This window comes from Gallinula chloropus, assembly GCF_964237585.1.
Source record: "Gallinula chloropus genome assembly, chromosome: 2".
Taxonomy (NCBI): domain Eukaryota; kingdom Metazoa; phylum Chordata; class Aves; order Gruiformes; family Rallidae; genus Gallinula; species Gallinula chloropus.
This window is the reverse complement of record NC_140086.1, coordinates 143,190,198-143,205,625: the sequence shown is the minus strand read 5'-3', so window position 1 is coordinate 143,205,625 and position 15,428 is coordinate 143,190,198. Positions and strand designations below refer to the sequence as shown.

At 36.7% G+C, this 15,428-nt stretch overlaps 1 protein-coding gene across 1 annotated transcript in view; it reads right to left on the bottom strand.

The window, feature by feature from the left end:
* Window positions 1–15,428, bottom strand: part of PLXDC2 (plexin domain containing 2) — a gene marked incomplete at its 5' end in the record, with an annotated part of 260,604 nt that overhangs the window by 14,175 nt on the left and 231,001 nt on the right. The window contains 3 exons of the mRNA XM_084260059.1: window positions 9,572–9,610; window positions 10,895–11,045; window positions 13,800–13,860. Of these exons, the coding sequence (XP_084116185.1) occupies window positions 9,572–9,610; window positions 10,895–11,045; window positions 13,800–13,860 (251 nt within the window). The remainder of the gene's footprint in view (window positions 1–9,571; window positions 9,611–10,894; window positions 11,046–13,799; window positions 13,861–15,428) is intronic.

Sequence of the window (15,428 nt, the reverse complement as noted above, 5' to 3'; positions counted from 1 at the left end):
CTTTCTCAGCATTTTCTCACTATTGCATATTAACCATTGAGGTCTGCAAAATAATGAAATACATTGTTTGTTTTATATTATTTAAGGTTGACAAAGTTTCTACTGTGATGGCTTTATAGATGAGAAAACGAAACTGTGATACATATGTGTACACCTCTTGTGACATGAGATGGAAGAGAGTTTACTTAACAGAAATAAATATCTCTCTCTGTGAGAGCAGAGATACAAAAAAGTTTTAAGTTCAAATGGAGGAAAAATAGATGAAGTCCTGTTAACTCCTGGCTAGAAACTTTCATTTCTAGAAAGTGTTATGGAACCAAGGGCAAATGACAGGTAAAAAAGTAGAATTTCATTGTGTTGACTTGAAAAAAAAGCTTTGCTTGTTCCTTCAGAGAGCCATGCCATTCCTTTTCACTCTTGTTTTGATCAGACAGTAAAAAGCTCCAATTCAAACTTACTTCCTATATGAACATGCATCTTTAAGGGATATAATGTAATACCTTATTTGACCCTCCTGACTGACACAGATATATGAGCAAAGCCAGGAATATAGATGACCTAAATAGCACCAATGGGCCTAAAGTTTGTAACTCAGTACTGAGCTTTGTTCTTATCTTCCCTCTTTTTAACAGCTGAATAAATTTTCAAGGTAACCCCTTGAATTTGTCACAAAGAGATGTAGAATGAACTCTGCAATTTCTTCTCATATAGATATATTTTATAATCAAAGGAGTGTTTGCTCTCAGGCCACGTGGCATTAATTGGACAAACACTTAAGGTTCATCAAAACCCCTGATTTTTTTAGTTGGTTCACTGAATGAATATGAAACTATCACATGGGTATGAGAGCATCCGTGCAGCACCATTGGTACAGAAATACTGATTTATTAAGCTGACAGTGTTTCTGGCATGGTCTTAGTTTTATGACAAAATGGGTCTGGATTCAAGTGCATGATAACATCTTCCATAGATGAAGCAAAATGGAAAAAATGTACAGGTCCAGGTATAACCACATCTACAGCAGACACTTATGTACTCTTTTATTATGAGTATGCATTACATAGATTAAACATTACAGAAACAGAATGTGTGATAATATCTTCAGTCCCTTCATGCAAACATGATTTTTTTAACAGTTTAGTTGTTAACTGCAGAATTTCTCCTTGCATTCCTTAATGTACACATTAGGTAATGACTATTTTGGTATTGGCCATCATTTGAAAGCTGCAGTGTATCCAGCTTTATAAAAATACATTTATTGATTTGATTGTGCCATACTATTAATATTAATGCAAAACAAGTATCTTACTGTTCTTATGTAAAAAACCCACTATCCTTCAAATACTAGCTTAGGAAAGTAAGACATGCTTATACATTATCATTATTATAGCTATATATAAATGTATTCTAATAGAAGTATTTAATATTATAGCTCATATTTTCAAAGAGCTTGCAAACAGTCTCTCCTCAGCCTCCTTTTCCCTTGGCTAAACAACCTCAGTTTCGTCAGCTGCTCCGTATCAGACTTGTTCTCTAGACCCTTCACCTGCCTCATCCTTTGGACATGAATGAGAGAAAAGTTCCCACAGAGATCCCTACAAGGCATTTGGCAACACCTCCACACCTCCTCTCCATGTCTTTGCTTTCCTCTATGAACAGCTAAGGAGCAGAAAGGATGGTCTGGGGTTATCCTCCACCTACAGATTCAAGTTCATTCCACCAGCTCTTGCCCTGATTACACATGTCATTTCTAGTCTGGAAGATTTATGACCCTATTTGAATGATAGTGACTTTGAGTTAATATGCTCCTGCAAAGAGGGGGAACATAATGTTTAGGCCGTTTGAGCGCACAGCTTTACATCCTACAGTGAACTCAGCAGAGCCACTGGATTTTTCCCCTCTTTTGGGCCGCTGTTTACATTTGGAATCTGAATCTATCAGGAGACTACTTGTTTTATGGGGCAGGTATATGGTTCTCTAAACCTAAGCTTTTTCCTGTACATAATGCAGATTCCTGAACAGATGATTAATGACCTACATACAGTGACTGTAGGAGGGAATAAGGGAATGCACACTTGGAAGGATTCTCCAGAGGCTTAGAGGAATCTCCATTAAAATGTTCTCTCTGCCTCTTAGGAACAGCCTGCTATGGAGTTAGCTTCTTCATGGTAATGGAGTGTAATTTTCTAGCTTTAGATGGTTCATTCCCTTAGCATTCATTAACATTGATATACTTTACTTGGTTTCATGATGATTTATAAAGTAATGGCTCAGCTAATGCTTTAAAAATTGGTTTCCAATTGCATGTAAGGAATGAAAGGTGCTCTTTGAATGAGAATATTAGAAACTGTAACCCACAAATTCTGAATTCAATATCTGGCTTTGCTATCAATTTTCTGTAGGACTCAGGACAACTTGGTAAGTCTCTCCAAGACTGATCAACTACTTAGTGCAACAAGTGGATAACAGTGCACTAAACTGAAATCACTCTGTTTACAGGATGACAGAACTCTGTGTTAGCTAAGGCTTTTCATCCTTCTGCTCTAAAATACCACTTAATGCTACAACAGTTGTCATCAGTATTAATTCGAGTTTGAGTTGCTTGAAGCCATTTAAGCCATTACAATACTTAATGGCATCAAACAATGCCCATGGCAAAGCTCAATACTGTACCATATTTTACCCTGCCATTTGGCCTGGAAAGGCAGCTTATTGTTGCTAAATCCAAAAGAGCAAAAATTTACCAGATTAAAAGAATTCATTGACTCCTTTTAACCCTACTGACAGCCAGAACAAGACCACTAGGCCAAGCAGGATGTCCTCTCTAAAGTTGTATCTAATGCTCCCAGAGTTACATACCCCCCATGCTCCCCCCACCTTATGGGCACTGAATAACTTCAGGTTCTTCAGATTCAATGCAAAATGTACAACTATTTCAGTTGTCTTTCACTGGTCCTCCATTTTCCCCACCTTCACAGTGACATGTGTATAATGATGTCATAGATTACTGCAACTGGAAGGTCAACTCCATGTAGAATAGGTAGCTAAAAAGACAGATGAACACAGGAGCCCTATGTGCCCTAGGTGTCACACTGCTGCAAAATTGTACAGTAACAGGGGCAGATAGGATAAAACATGAAGTAATTCAGCCTTGTCTTAAAGTTCTATCCAGTCTTACATTCAACCCTCTGTAAGATCTCCATTTGGGTCTATGTGGTTTTCAGACTAACCCTTTGAGCTGGTTCAAAGTCCACAAAGTGTACGTATTTAACAACATCAGTTAAATGTGTGCCCTTACAGCAGTCATGGCAACTGCACGAACAGATACTGTATAGCATTTTATAGCTGGCTTAGAAAAGCAAAGATAAAGTAAACTGGCATAAGTCAGACTTTGATACAAACTGAAGAATCTACACACAGTTCTTCTGGTTTAGGTAAACTGTTTTAACATTATGCTTCTTAAACCTAATGTAGTAAAGAATGCCTAACGATGTAGAAATTACCTTTTGTGCTAGAAGCAGAAAGTTATAAAACCTCTGCCATTATTTGATTGACTTTCTGCAGATCAGATTGGTGTTTTTTACATATCTTGTGACAATAGCTGTAATAAGCTGACCACAGCACAGTTGGGATGCAGTTGAGATGCAAGAAATTCTGGAAAAGATGCAAATGTCTTGTTCTGAGCAAGATTTAAGCACAATCCAAAGTATCATGAAACAAACAGGAAATAACACAACTTATCAATGCTGTCAATTTAAATGTCCTAAGAATAAAGATTATTAATCCTTGATTCTATTTTTTTACCAAGAATGGATGCGTTTATTACTTTTAATTTGTATTTGCTTTAAAAAACACTTATGTAGCTCATTCGCTGTTGCATATATGACATAGAATATGTTTCTTCCTGTGTCTAATGCACAAGGAAGATATAAATATTCCTATCAGAGGCTGTTTCTTTCCCAAGCTTATGTTCTTTGTTTTGGAAGGCTCCATTTCAATAAGATATCTTCCAGTAGGCACTGATATAATGTCATACTGAATACCATTGAGTCTGTAGATGCTTTTTTTAAATCATAAGATTTCCTGAGAAGGAAGAACTTGAATTACACCAGGGACATCATTTCATGTTTCTTACAGCAAGATACTGTGGTAGATCCCATACTTTTCCCTAAGTATAATGCTTTCCTGTTATGAGTGCTACAGATGAACTTACAGAAAGCAGTGAGCAGCATTTAGCAAATTGCTTGGGGTCTAAAGTTTATCTTTGATCATGCTTTGATCATACTGAAGAAAACAAGAGAGATCTCTAATATATCTTAAGACTTGTCTCTAGTGCTGAGAAAAGACTGATGAGAAATGATAGAGGACGAACTGCTTGGAAATGTTTGGGCAGAAAAAGAAAAGATGTGTAGATGGATTAGCGTTTCTTCTTAGCTTGTAATCTATAATGTGAAATACAATATATGGGAAGACTCACTGATGTATCTGAGTTACATTCTGTTTGTTTCCTTTGGAATTTCCTCACCTACCTAAACATAAGAAAAAGGGTAATAAATCTGATAAACTCTGTTTATAAGTCTTTTTCTGGTTTATTTGATAATCAAGGTGGCTAATTGTTCTTTTTGAATCTACCTTTCTTCCTATTCTTATTATATTAATGTGTTCTCATTCATCACCACCTATTTACTGAAACCATTCCAAAGCTGTCCCTTTATAAGAATTTTTTTATACAAGCACACCATATAGTACAACACAGCTAAAGTAAATTTTATGACAAGTTGCCTCCAAGGAAATCTTTGCTTGCCTAAAATTATACGAACCCTGAAATTACAGGGGAACCTCAGTCGTTTCAAGTGGAACATACAGAAATAAACATATAATTACATAATCCATAACCTAATAACAACAGGATTTTCGCAATAATTGTAAAAACCTTAAATATTCCCCTTTCTATAAGAGAGTGGAAGAGGAGGTTCCTGGGCAGGAACAGAAATAGACATTAGCTAGGACATCCTGAGGAGTTAATGTGAGGAAACCTTGGGTACTTACAGGTAAAATTCCCACTCTTAGCATATAATTTAGATTTTTCTTTGCAGCTGATAGAGCTAGATACCAATATATAGTAACTTATCCCACTTTGGGCACTTCTTTTAGGATGACCTGAATGAGTTCCTATTGCCTATTGCTTGCCACTGGCCATGAGAAAGACCCAAGAGAAAAACTTGTGGCTTTCCGGTTAACACCAGGTGACCTCTGGAAGGTCAGTTCCTGTGGCTGAGCCAAGATCTGACAATAAGCCGGAGCTATACCCTGTGGATCTTATGCCATAAAAGGTCCACTTTAAAACATTTTTAAATCACCGTGAAGATTAGGTTTATCACTGGTGTTTGGTTTTGGGTTTTTCACTTTAAAATTCAAGAGGTCTCAGCTAATCTCTAGTGACTTGTTAACCTGAGTTAGCTATTTTGGACTATGCAGTCATAACTATGTTATGTCAAAAATATTTTTTTCCCTAAAAGACTGGCTTGGTTTTTTTGTTGAAATTGGGATAATTTTCTGGATCATTTAGAAACTTAACATATTAGAAAGAAATAAGTTATGTGAGTATTAGCAGGCATGAATGAGCAGTGTTCAACGTGTTGCAGCTGGAGTTCAGGGTACACAAGAAAAACAGGACTGAGTCTTCTCCATAATTTGTCAAGAATTCCTATGGTAGGAAGAGCTCAGACTGCAATTTTTAAGGAAAATTAAGAAGACTGATGACTATTGGGAGCTAGTGTAAGACATAGGGGACTATTAAAAAAAAGTTTTAGGTAAATTTATCACTGTATGTAAGTACTCTTTTTAAAACTTTGGTTCTGCATTTTGGTAATTTCTTACAGTTTCCTAATCTTTCAAACTCAAATTAATCTCTGTGTAGAACTAACATTAATCCTCTACACCACTAATGTTCATATCTAGACCATCTTTGAAAAAGTCCACCACAAAGTCTAAGCAACTGGCACAGATATTTCCTATTATTACATATGTTGGGATGGACTTGTTCACAAAAAAAAAAAAAAGGAAAAAGCTTTCTCCTTCAGGTAGATGGTTTTTGTATAGCTTTACATTTTTGTGACAGTAATTTCTGTACATTTTGATGAATGAGAAGTATAGCAGTTTCTCTGACACTATCAACACACATACTTTTCCTATTGAGTTATAAAGTTGAAGGTTTGAGAGGGACTCAAAGCAACCAAATCATCACAGTAAGGTGTCTAAAAAGGTCAAATAAAATGTCTAGATGTGCTGGTCAATCATCTAAATAATCCACCAAAGAGTTTTCAACAGGAAAACACTGCATTATACAGTATAGCCTCAGCCAGTTGCTCACAATTTTAATGAAAAATTAGGCTTTTAAACTGTTTAGTCAGCTGTGTTAGAAGAAAAGTTTCAAACCCCCAAAAGATTCTGCATATAATAGCAAAAATCTACATTTGCACTATTGAACATATCTTAAATCTTACAAAATGCTTGTTATTTTAAAGAGAATTAACTAAAATGCGATGACGTCACCTGTATTTTAAAATGGTTTAGACATCTATGTATTAGGTATCTATCTCTGCCTACGAAGAAAGAAGACAGAAGAAACAGAAACAAGCAAATTTCAAATATATGTTAAAATATGCCACATAAGATTATAGATGAATTACATCACTAACTTGCAAATGGTTTTCTCATGTAATTAAAAGGTCAAAGCAGTTTGACCTGAACTTGAAATTTAATTTAAATTTAGTTGCTGCCTTATAATAATTTGTTCAAAAGTTCCAGACAGAGGTAAGACGCAAAATTTCTATAGAATCCTTTTGTTGTTCCTAACCAGATATTGACTGCTATCATCCAAGGACACGTAAAGCTATAGGCCATCATTGATCCAATATAGCTTTGGTTTTCCATTATAAAAGGTTTCCTTTCATTAGAGTTTTAAAGGATCTAGTGTGAGAAAGTAAAGACCCTGTATTCGTGACCTGAAATAATCTACTCTTTATGAAAGGCTGGCAAATCACAGAGAATCAAAGAATGCGCCTGCGGCTGCAGAGGTTTTATCTGAGCTTAATCTAGGGGTCACTGGAAAATTCAATGCATAATTGAAGATTCATCAAAAAGAACTTTGCAGATTAAAAGCTACGTTTACTGTGTGAATGAGAAATCCTGGTGTGTTGCTTTGCTTCCGTGTTGTTTGAAGTCGGTTTCTTTTCTTAAAATTTCAAGAATAAAAGAAACAGCTCAAGGAAAATGAATAATCACATCAGGTGCTGGTTTGCCCTTCTAAAATGCAGCAGTTTCTGTGCAGAAATGGATTTCTATATTTAAAATGAGTGATGCCACAAACCCTACCATACTCTACCAAGTAGGCCATAGCCATCCCTCACTTGCTCTAGTATTTTTCTTTTCAGATCTTGGACAAAGAGTAGACAAGTGAAAAAATAATCCTGTTGCAATTCCCAAATCAAAAGAAACCTGGAATGTGTTTTCTAAAGCCTGCCTCTTGAATTATTTTTTATATAAAAGCATATTATTCTGAGCCATTCATGAGATATTGAAGGTGGAGAGCTGCCTCGTCCCAGGGCAGCCACCTGCCAGGGAGTGAAGGCTCTCAGGGCAGAGCATCAGTACTGCTCAGCTGGGAATGTGCCTCATGTACAGAGCAGACACGGAACTGGAGAGTGAAGTGCTGACTGATTCACCTTGTCTATTGATCTTTAGGAGTGCTGAAGCACTTCTCACCAGAAAGTTAAAAGCAATTTGTTTTCGAGAAGAATAAGAAAAAGAGAGGTTCAGGGGCATTCCTATAGACAAAATGCCTAAAAGTACCACCCTCAGTTTATAGATGGCCTTCTTCCAAGGAACCACTTGTGTGTCAAAGCCATGTCAAAAAACACCACTGCCTACAAATGGACATTTCATTCCCAGTACTGAATGTGTCCAGCTATGCTGCGGTTAGTGACAGCAAAATGACAGAGGAGCAACTGGTGAGGAAGGGGATGGTAACTGCCTCCTGTGGAGTCAGCAGATCTCTAATTTGAGGGATGGAGAAAATAACAGCTGAATATTACTGAAAAACAAACAACAGGAAAACAGACCAAACTGCTAAGTGGCATATGCACACTGTGTTTTTTCAAATCTTAAACAATTCTCTGTGAGACCCTGAGAGACCATTATGCTTCAGCTGTTCTGACCCACAGCACTGGCACCTCTGCCCATGGGACTGAAGACTCCTTATAAACTGAAGCCCTGTGCTGTAGGTAAACTGGTAGACAGGCCCATCTTTGACCTTGTATCCTGAACTAACCTTGTATCTATGCTGAAGGTAGCTTGTCTTCAGTCCTGTCCCTGGCTGTGTCTGCTTGGATGGACTTTGAAGTTGTTTTGTAGCCTTATCTCTGGCACCACCTCTTTTTGCTGCTGACAGGACTCCTTGTATGTACCTGGTTCATCCCCTCACCTCCTCTGGGACTGCTGATGGGAACTGTTTCTTTCAGTCCTTGACTGAGCTGTGCCTCTCCTGCTCCCTTGCCATTCACAGCCTTGCCAACCTGGCTTCCTGTCTTGATCCTAGGCCTGCCTCATCACGGCAGACTCGGCTGATGGTCTCTAGTCTGTGGCTGAGCCCCTGAGCTACTGGACTCACCGTGCACCCTGGCCAAGCCTGCTGCCACACTTGCTGCCGTCTCCCCTGCCCCCCATGGGAAGCTCCATGCTCCCTGATTGGAGAAAAGGAAACCAGAGCTAATAATATTACCCCTTATATCAGTGGAAATATAAACTATTTCCATTTGCTAAGCAAATTATCCTTCTGCTTTGACAGACCATTCCAAATCCAACAGAAATCAAACTAAATCTTTCCTTTCTCTTCAGCAAGCTCTACATCTGCAGTGAATGCAGACGCAGCCAACATCTAATGGCCAAGTCCTATTCTAACAGCAAATTTCTCATCAACTTCAAAGGGAGAAAGAACAAACCTCAGGTCTCAGTCCTTGAACCCACAAAGAAGATGACAAAAGCAGCCCCCTGCAGAGCTTCATTTAACAGAGGCCTTTATCACTAAGACAAGGTGATCTTATTAAGTTGCACAGGGAATATGCACGGAGAAATATAGGATCTCTGTTAGAACAGCCACAGAGATATAAAATGGACATGATTAGTAACTAAATGTCATGTAGAAATTCAGTACTACGATTAAGTTTGTAACACAATGTCATTATTTAGAGCTAGCATCATACCCTCTTTTAATACAGTTAAATAATACTCTACTATTGTAATAATATAGTTAATACCTGTATCCATACAGTTAAAATTACTTAATATGTCCATATTTGGAAGTAAATTAAACTTTCTGTTTTATTAAAGAGATTGAAAGCAAGTTGTAAATGTTTAATTTACTAAGCAGTTGCTAAGCTTATTTGCTGTGCTGCTTATTGGCATAGATGTGGTAAGAGCTATTTCTACAATCTGATTTTGATTAATGAAGTTCAGTGGAGTACAATTTGACAAACTACTGACATTATTTACAGACAAAAATTCATCTTACCTCCATTGTCTTTTAGGTGCAGCGCTATCTTGGTGTCATCTATGAAGGAAATTGAAAGTCAGAGGTACAAAAATGCATTTTTTCTAGGTCAAGAGTAATTTTATGTTAGTTCTTTAAAATTAGAAAATGATTTTATATTCAACACAATAAGAATTAGTTTGCGGTGTTCTTACACTGAGCAGCACTCTAGTTTCTTAGTATTGAAAAAAAAGCACTTATGAATGTTACCGTGTAAAGGAGAATTCAAATACTGGTAAATAAGTCTATCTCATAACACAATTCATTTATGTTACATGTTCGTACATAGCTCAAGCATTCTATCCTACTAAGGACTGTATGAACCAAGGTAAGACAATAAAACAATTACTTACATCCTCTTCTAAGAATTATGACATTCCATAGCCCTCTTGTTTTGAGTTTTAATGCACAAAATGCCAGGGAATAATGCTGCTAATACAGTCCAAACCCTGCACTGACAAGTTTTAAATTTCTCTTGCTGCAAAGAAACCCAGCCTTTCTTATCAGTAGATTCCCACCTTGAAATGCCTTCAGTTCAAATTTTCCTGTCACAAGCCACTTAAGAACTCTGCCTGCACCTGGTACTTTTTCTTCTATTAACATACAATTCCATCAGAAAACTCTCCCCTCCCCCTAAGATGCTATTTGATTAATCGGGTTAGCTTTTCTACCCAGCTGCATTTTGCCCAGAAGCAGGAAAACAGGATATCTCAAGCACAGAAAGGCAAGAACTGACATACTGGTGCTTACCCCGTTAATTCGGTTCAGAAGCCTATAGAAACTATTTCACGACAGTGAGCACTACATGAAAGAACAGTGTCAACTGACTGAAAAAAAGTAAACAGGCAAATTTCAAAGAGATTTTTAATTTGGGTTATCTCTAATTTCCACCTGGCTACACAGAATACCCAAAGGGATTCAAAATTCATTACTTCTGTGACTGGAGTTTCTTCAGTAACTTTAGCAGGGCCCTCCCCACCTACTATTTCAATAGGTTTTGGACTATGGCCTGATATTGACAGGACCAAAAACACCTCACTGTAACCAAAAGTTCTCCAGAAATCTGCCTGGCTCACATGTGTGCCCTCAGCAAGGCCCTCTTCTCCAGTGCTCATGTCCTTTACACCATACTGTTTCAACAGCAAGTTGCAATTTAAAAGCAGTAGCAGATATTGCCCTGACTGCAGTTGCTCGCTCCTTCCATTGCCCCAAAGAGAAAAGGTCAATACAAACACATAGTTAAAGGAAATAAATTTCTTTTAGACTTATTTGCACTACTAAACAATGCAGTGTTACACATGTCACCTTCTGTGGGCAGGCTAGTTGGCAGGTGGGAAGTGGTGGATCCTCTGGTGGTTGTTAAAACTCGCAGCTTTGTGGTGGTTGCCAGAAGGGTGGTGGTGGAGTATGGAGGTGTTTCAGTGTCTATATTCTTCTCACAAATCTTATCTTTTGACTGTTGGGAAACAACACAAACAGAAGAGAAAATTAATTCTCAGTGGTGACTGCCACTGAATGAAGAATTTAAGTATGGACAAGCTGTCAGGATAAAAAGAATGAAAATGGAAACAATAAATCAAGGAATTTCAAGAGCTTTTTCTTTTCTTTTTTCCTTTCCTTTTCTTTGAAGTACTCTACACTGCATTCAGCAACATATATTTTTCTTTTAGCTGTAAAACTTACAACACTAATCGTTAATGACAAGGCTTCAAAGTCATCTCTGAATGTCAAACATGCTATTTCCCCCAAGCAGATTTTAACAGCTAAGCTTATGATTCAAATTTTAACTATTCGATTGTGAGTGTTCACCATCATTAGTCTGAGTGCCATAAAATATGTTAAAAAAAGATATGGGGGAATTAAGTCATATTTCATAGTTAGTAATGTGTAGTTGGCTGGACCATCTAACTAGGCTTCACATGCTTCTTCACATCATAGAAGAATATGCATATATGCATAAACTGTGTGCATGTATTCAGCCTATAGGCCAACACATTCATTATATGGCTATTCTACAAAATATTTAATTTTCAATTATATGTGTATATATAGCAATTATATAAAATATAAATAGTATAAAATGCAAACAATAAAATATAAAAACAATATTAAATAATTTATTATATTAGTGCATAAATAATATTCACCATCATAAAATAATTTAACTTTTATTTTCATGGTCAAATGTTTCAATACAAACCTCAAGGGTTTAGGGTTTTTTTAAAATTTCTGGACACTTAGAATTCTGCAGGTGTAATGAATATTTTCTTTTATGGATCACACAGTTTTGCAGGAAAATACATCCAATAAACTAGCAGCAAACATGGGAACTGCCTGTAACTCCTGCTGTCCCCATTCATTTTAATGAGAAGTGGAATCCCGCAAAGCCCGCTCATTTTATTGAGATCTGGCTGTCAAAACCCAGAGGGTGTTATCTTTTTTTTTTAATATGCATGGGATTTTATTGTTCTTTGTTTTACAAGAAACAATATATCACAATAATAAAGTTATCAGTGCCTGCAGTATTACTATTCTTTAAATTTCTTAATGTTTGAGTTTGAAACTCGGTTAATTTCACCGATGTAATTTAATCGAAATTTAGCTCAGAAATCTCTATTACAAATAATGATGCAAATCCTCATTATTCATCCTCTTGAATGAATGCATATAAAATTAACCTCTGTGTGCTAATTATTGATCCTTCATTGAACCTCAGCAGTCAGCACAGGCATCATTCTGGAATATGCTAAATCAACTGTTGCTTCTACTTCAGAGAGCCTGAAGTCAAGTAGCCTGAAACTGTGCCGCTGAAACTATTAGTTTCTCAGATGCCCTTAACATAACAATAATTTCTTCTCAGATCACATACTAAGACTTGGAGCACTAGTTGAGTTGAAATGAGCAGGGAGAAGCAGAATGGGGTGCTACTGTCATCCAGAGAGTAGTTTCCAGATAACTTCATCTACAGGTACAAGTGACTCCTAGCCAATTACAATCTGGATTAAAGCAATAGAAAGGTTGTGCACTACAGCAAAAAATACTCCCAGTAATTTTTATTCTATGTCCTTGAAAAGATTATCCTTCACATACAAAAAAGCCTCACAAAAAATCCATTCTTAAATCATCAGTTTACAAACTGCAAAGCAGAACCTTCAAGCCCATGTAACAAGGCACTATATAGGATGCAGTTATATAATTACATTTATAAGAAAAAAAAAATATTTTCCATCAGACTGGATTTATATCATTACTTATCATTGCTTCTACTGAGAATAAACCAATATGCTTTTCTAACTAGACACTCGGGGCCACATTTTGGCCTCAGTTTCATCTGATATTACATTTCAGAAGGGCTATGTTGCTGAAACTTGTGGCAGAATTTAGCCCTTTCAGCCATCGTAGAAAAGCAACTGTTTTTTTATGGCCATAAGGAGATTAAAATTGTCATAAATTAATTTGTTCCTACTACCACACTACCCAAATGAACAAAACCCAAAAAACCTGGAACCCTCAAACCAAAAAGCCTTCTAAAGGGAGGACATTGAGAGAGAACCAGCAGTAAGGTATTTGTCTACATGTCTTGAAAATGAACGTCTCTGATCCAGGAGCACCCAAGTACCTCTTTTGAGAGTTTGTCCCTGTTTGACAGTTTACCACTACCACAGTCAGATATCTTGTTCTCTCACTGCCTCTCCAGGAAAAGACATCCAAATGCCTTGTTGTTTGTTCTTTTTATTTTAATATCTTTTAATTGATGCAATTTACTCTGTACTAAATGATTTGGAAAGATTTCATAACCAAAATTCAAGATATGGATTGTCTTTCACTTTATACTGGCAGAGGTTTTTCTGAGATGAGGAACATAAAAGTTTCTTCGCCTTTTCTGGCAACAGTCAGACATCCAAGAGAAAAAACTGTGCAGCAACACTGTTTTTTGCCATGCTTTCTGGTATTTTTATTTTTCATTTAAAGTATTTTCTCAGAGATAAATTTTTCATTTCATATCCATTTTATTCCCAGAAATAGGGAGTGAAATTTCTCAGCCTGTTTTTCTTTATTATGCCTTACAGCATTTCCACTGAACGATAAAGATAAATAAAGCATGTCTTTGGCCTTGAAACCATGCTTCGTAATATGAAGAAATTATTCAAAAGCATTGTAAGTATATAAATGGCCTCTGATGGCCTGAGAATGTAAACTACTAACATACCTCTTCTGGGCAGCCACTGTCTACCCAATCTTGCCGATGACGGTCAAATCCACTGGAGCATCTTTAAATGATGAAATACATAGAGGTTGTCCAGATAAAAATAGAGGGAACACAAGAACAAGAAAGGAAGGGAGAGGAAGAAAAGAGAATGATAGAGAAAATAAGTAAATGATGTGATTTATTTTAAAATCCATATGATTTATGTGGTATTACCTTTATTCAGGAAGTAGTTGCATGCAAGATGAGTCAGTCACTTAACCCACTTCAAGTGAAAGGCATTTTAACGAATGAGTTATTATTTAGATTGGTTCAGTTGTTTGTTATTTTTTGTTGAGGTTTTTCTGTTGATTTTTAAAAAAATAATTTATAGCTTTTACATAGGAATGCCTTCCTTTCACTGGATAATTATTATTAAGACAGCACCAAGCCATACCATGTTTATATTTTATGTCAGCCATGTAGTTGTAAATTGGTTTAATTATTTCTGTTCAGACTTCTTAGCCAGCCAATCCCACAGAGGATGTAGTAAACCAGTCACCGCTTTCATCAGGCAAGGTCATCCAAGACATCAAGTTGGATAATAATGAATCAATGTTCACAGATTTAGGTAACAGCTCCTCTGAACAGTCTTTATGACAATTAGAGAACACTATACAGCTGCTTCTACCTCCTCACTAGCTGCAGAAAACTTAAGTTGCATGCACATTTCTTATCAAATTAGGTGAGGTTAATAACCTCCCTTCTCATTTGCAGTATGTAGTGAAGAAATGTTAAAACAACTTGTACCACTTTAGTATAATGATTCCCCAGACAATCCCCATCTCGCAAGAACATTATCAGTGTTTATACAGTAATGTTGGGTTTTCTAGACAACAGGTAACATTACAAAAAGCATTATTAAAATGGCAAATAACTAATAATGATGTCTGACTTTAAAAGAGATTCTTCCCAGTTAGGGATTTTTAATTATTCAGTTTTGTTCTTTGCATTCATTTCCTGTAGCATTTTTTTATGAGACGGGACGATGTCATTTGGCATCCATGGTCATAACTTACCTGACTGTACAGCAAATAAGTTTCTCACTGTCTAGTAATAAGACTAGGCAAGCCACTCTTATGGTTAGCTGTATTTATGAGGCAATTTTTTGTTCCCAATGAACTGAAAGATACTGAGACATGCTAAGTGCTACCCTACTTTAACTGAGGTAAACAGGTGCATTTGGAAGAATGGAATAATTTTTATAGTAGGACAGGATATTACAAGAGGATGTAAACAACAATAACAACACACTTGGGATAATAAACTTCTCCATATAATTATTCTGAGCAGAATCTACGATGCCTTTGACAAAAGACTTTGAAAATGTTGATTCTCACGTTAGTTGTACTTTCACCGATCCACATTCCATCATTTGCAATGCTACTGAAAACCCTAAGAGCTGCCAATTATCACTCACTCTATCTAACTGGCTTTTCAAAAACCTACTGCAATGGAGAAAAAAGGTGCCCAAACCAGAAATGTATTCCAGAGAAACAGAGCGACCTAATTTCCAATGCATGGGAAAGAGGTTTTTTCTTCTTGCTTGAAGGGTGAGTCAGTGCTATGCTGGGAACTTTGCTGCCTGCCCAT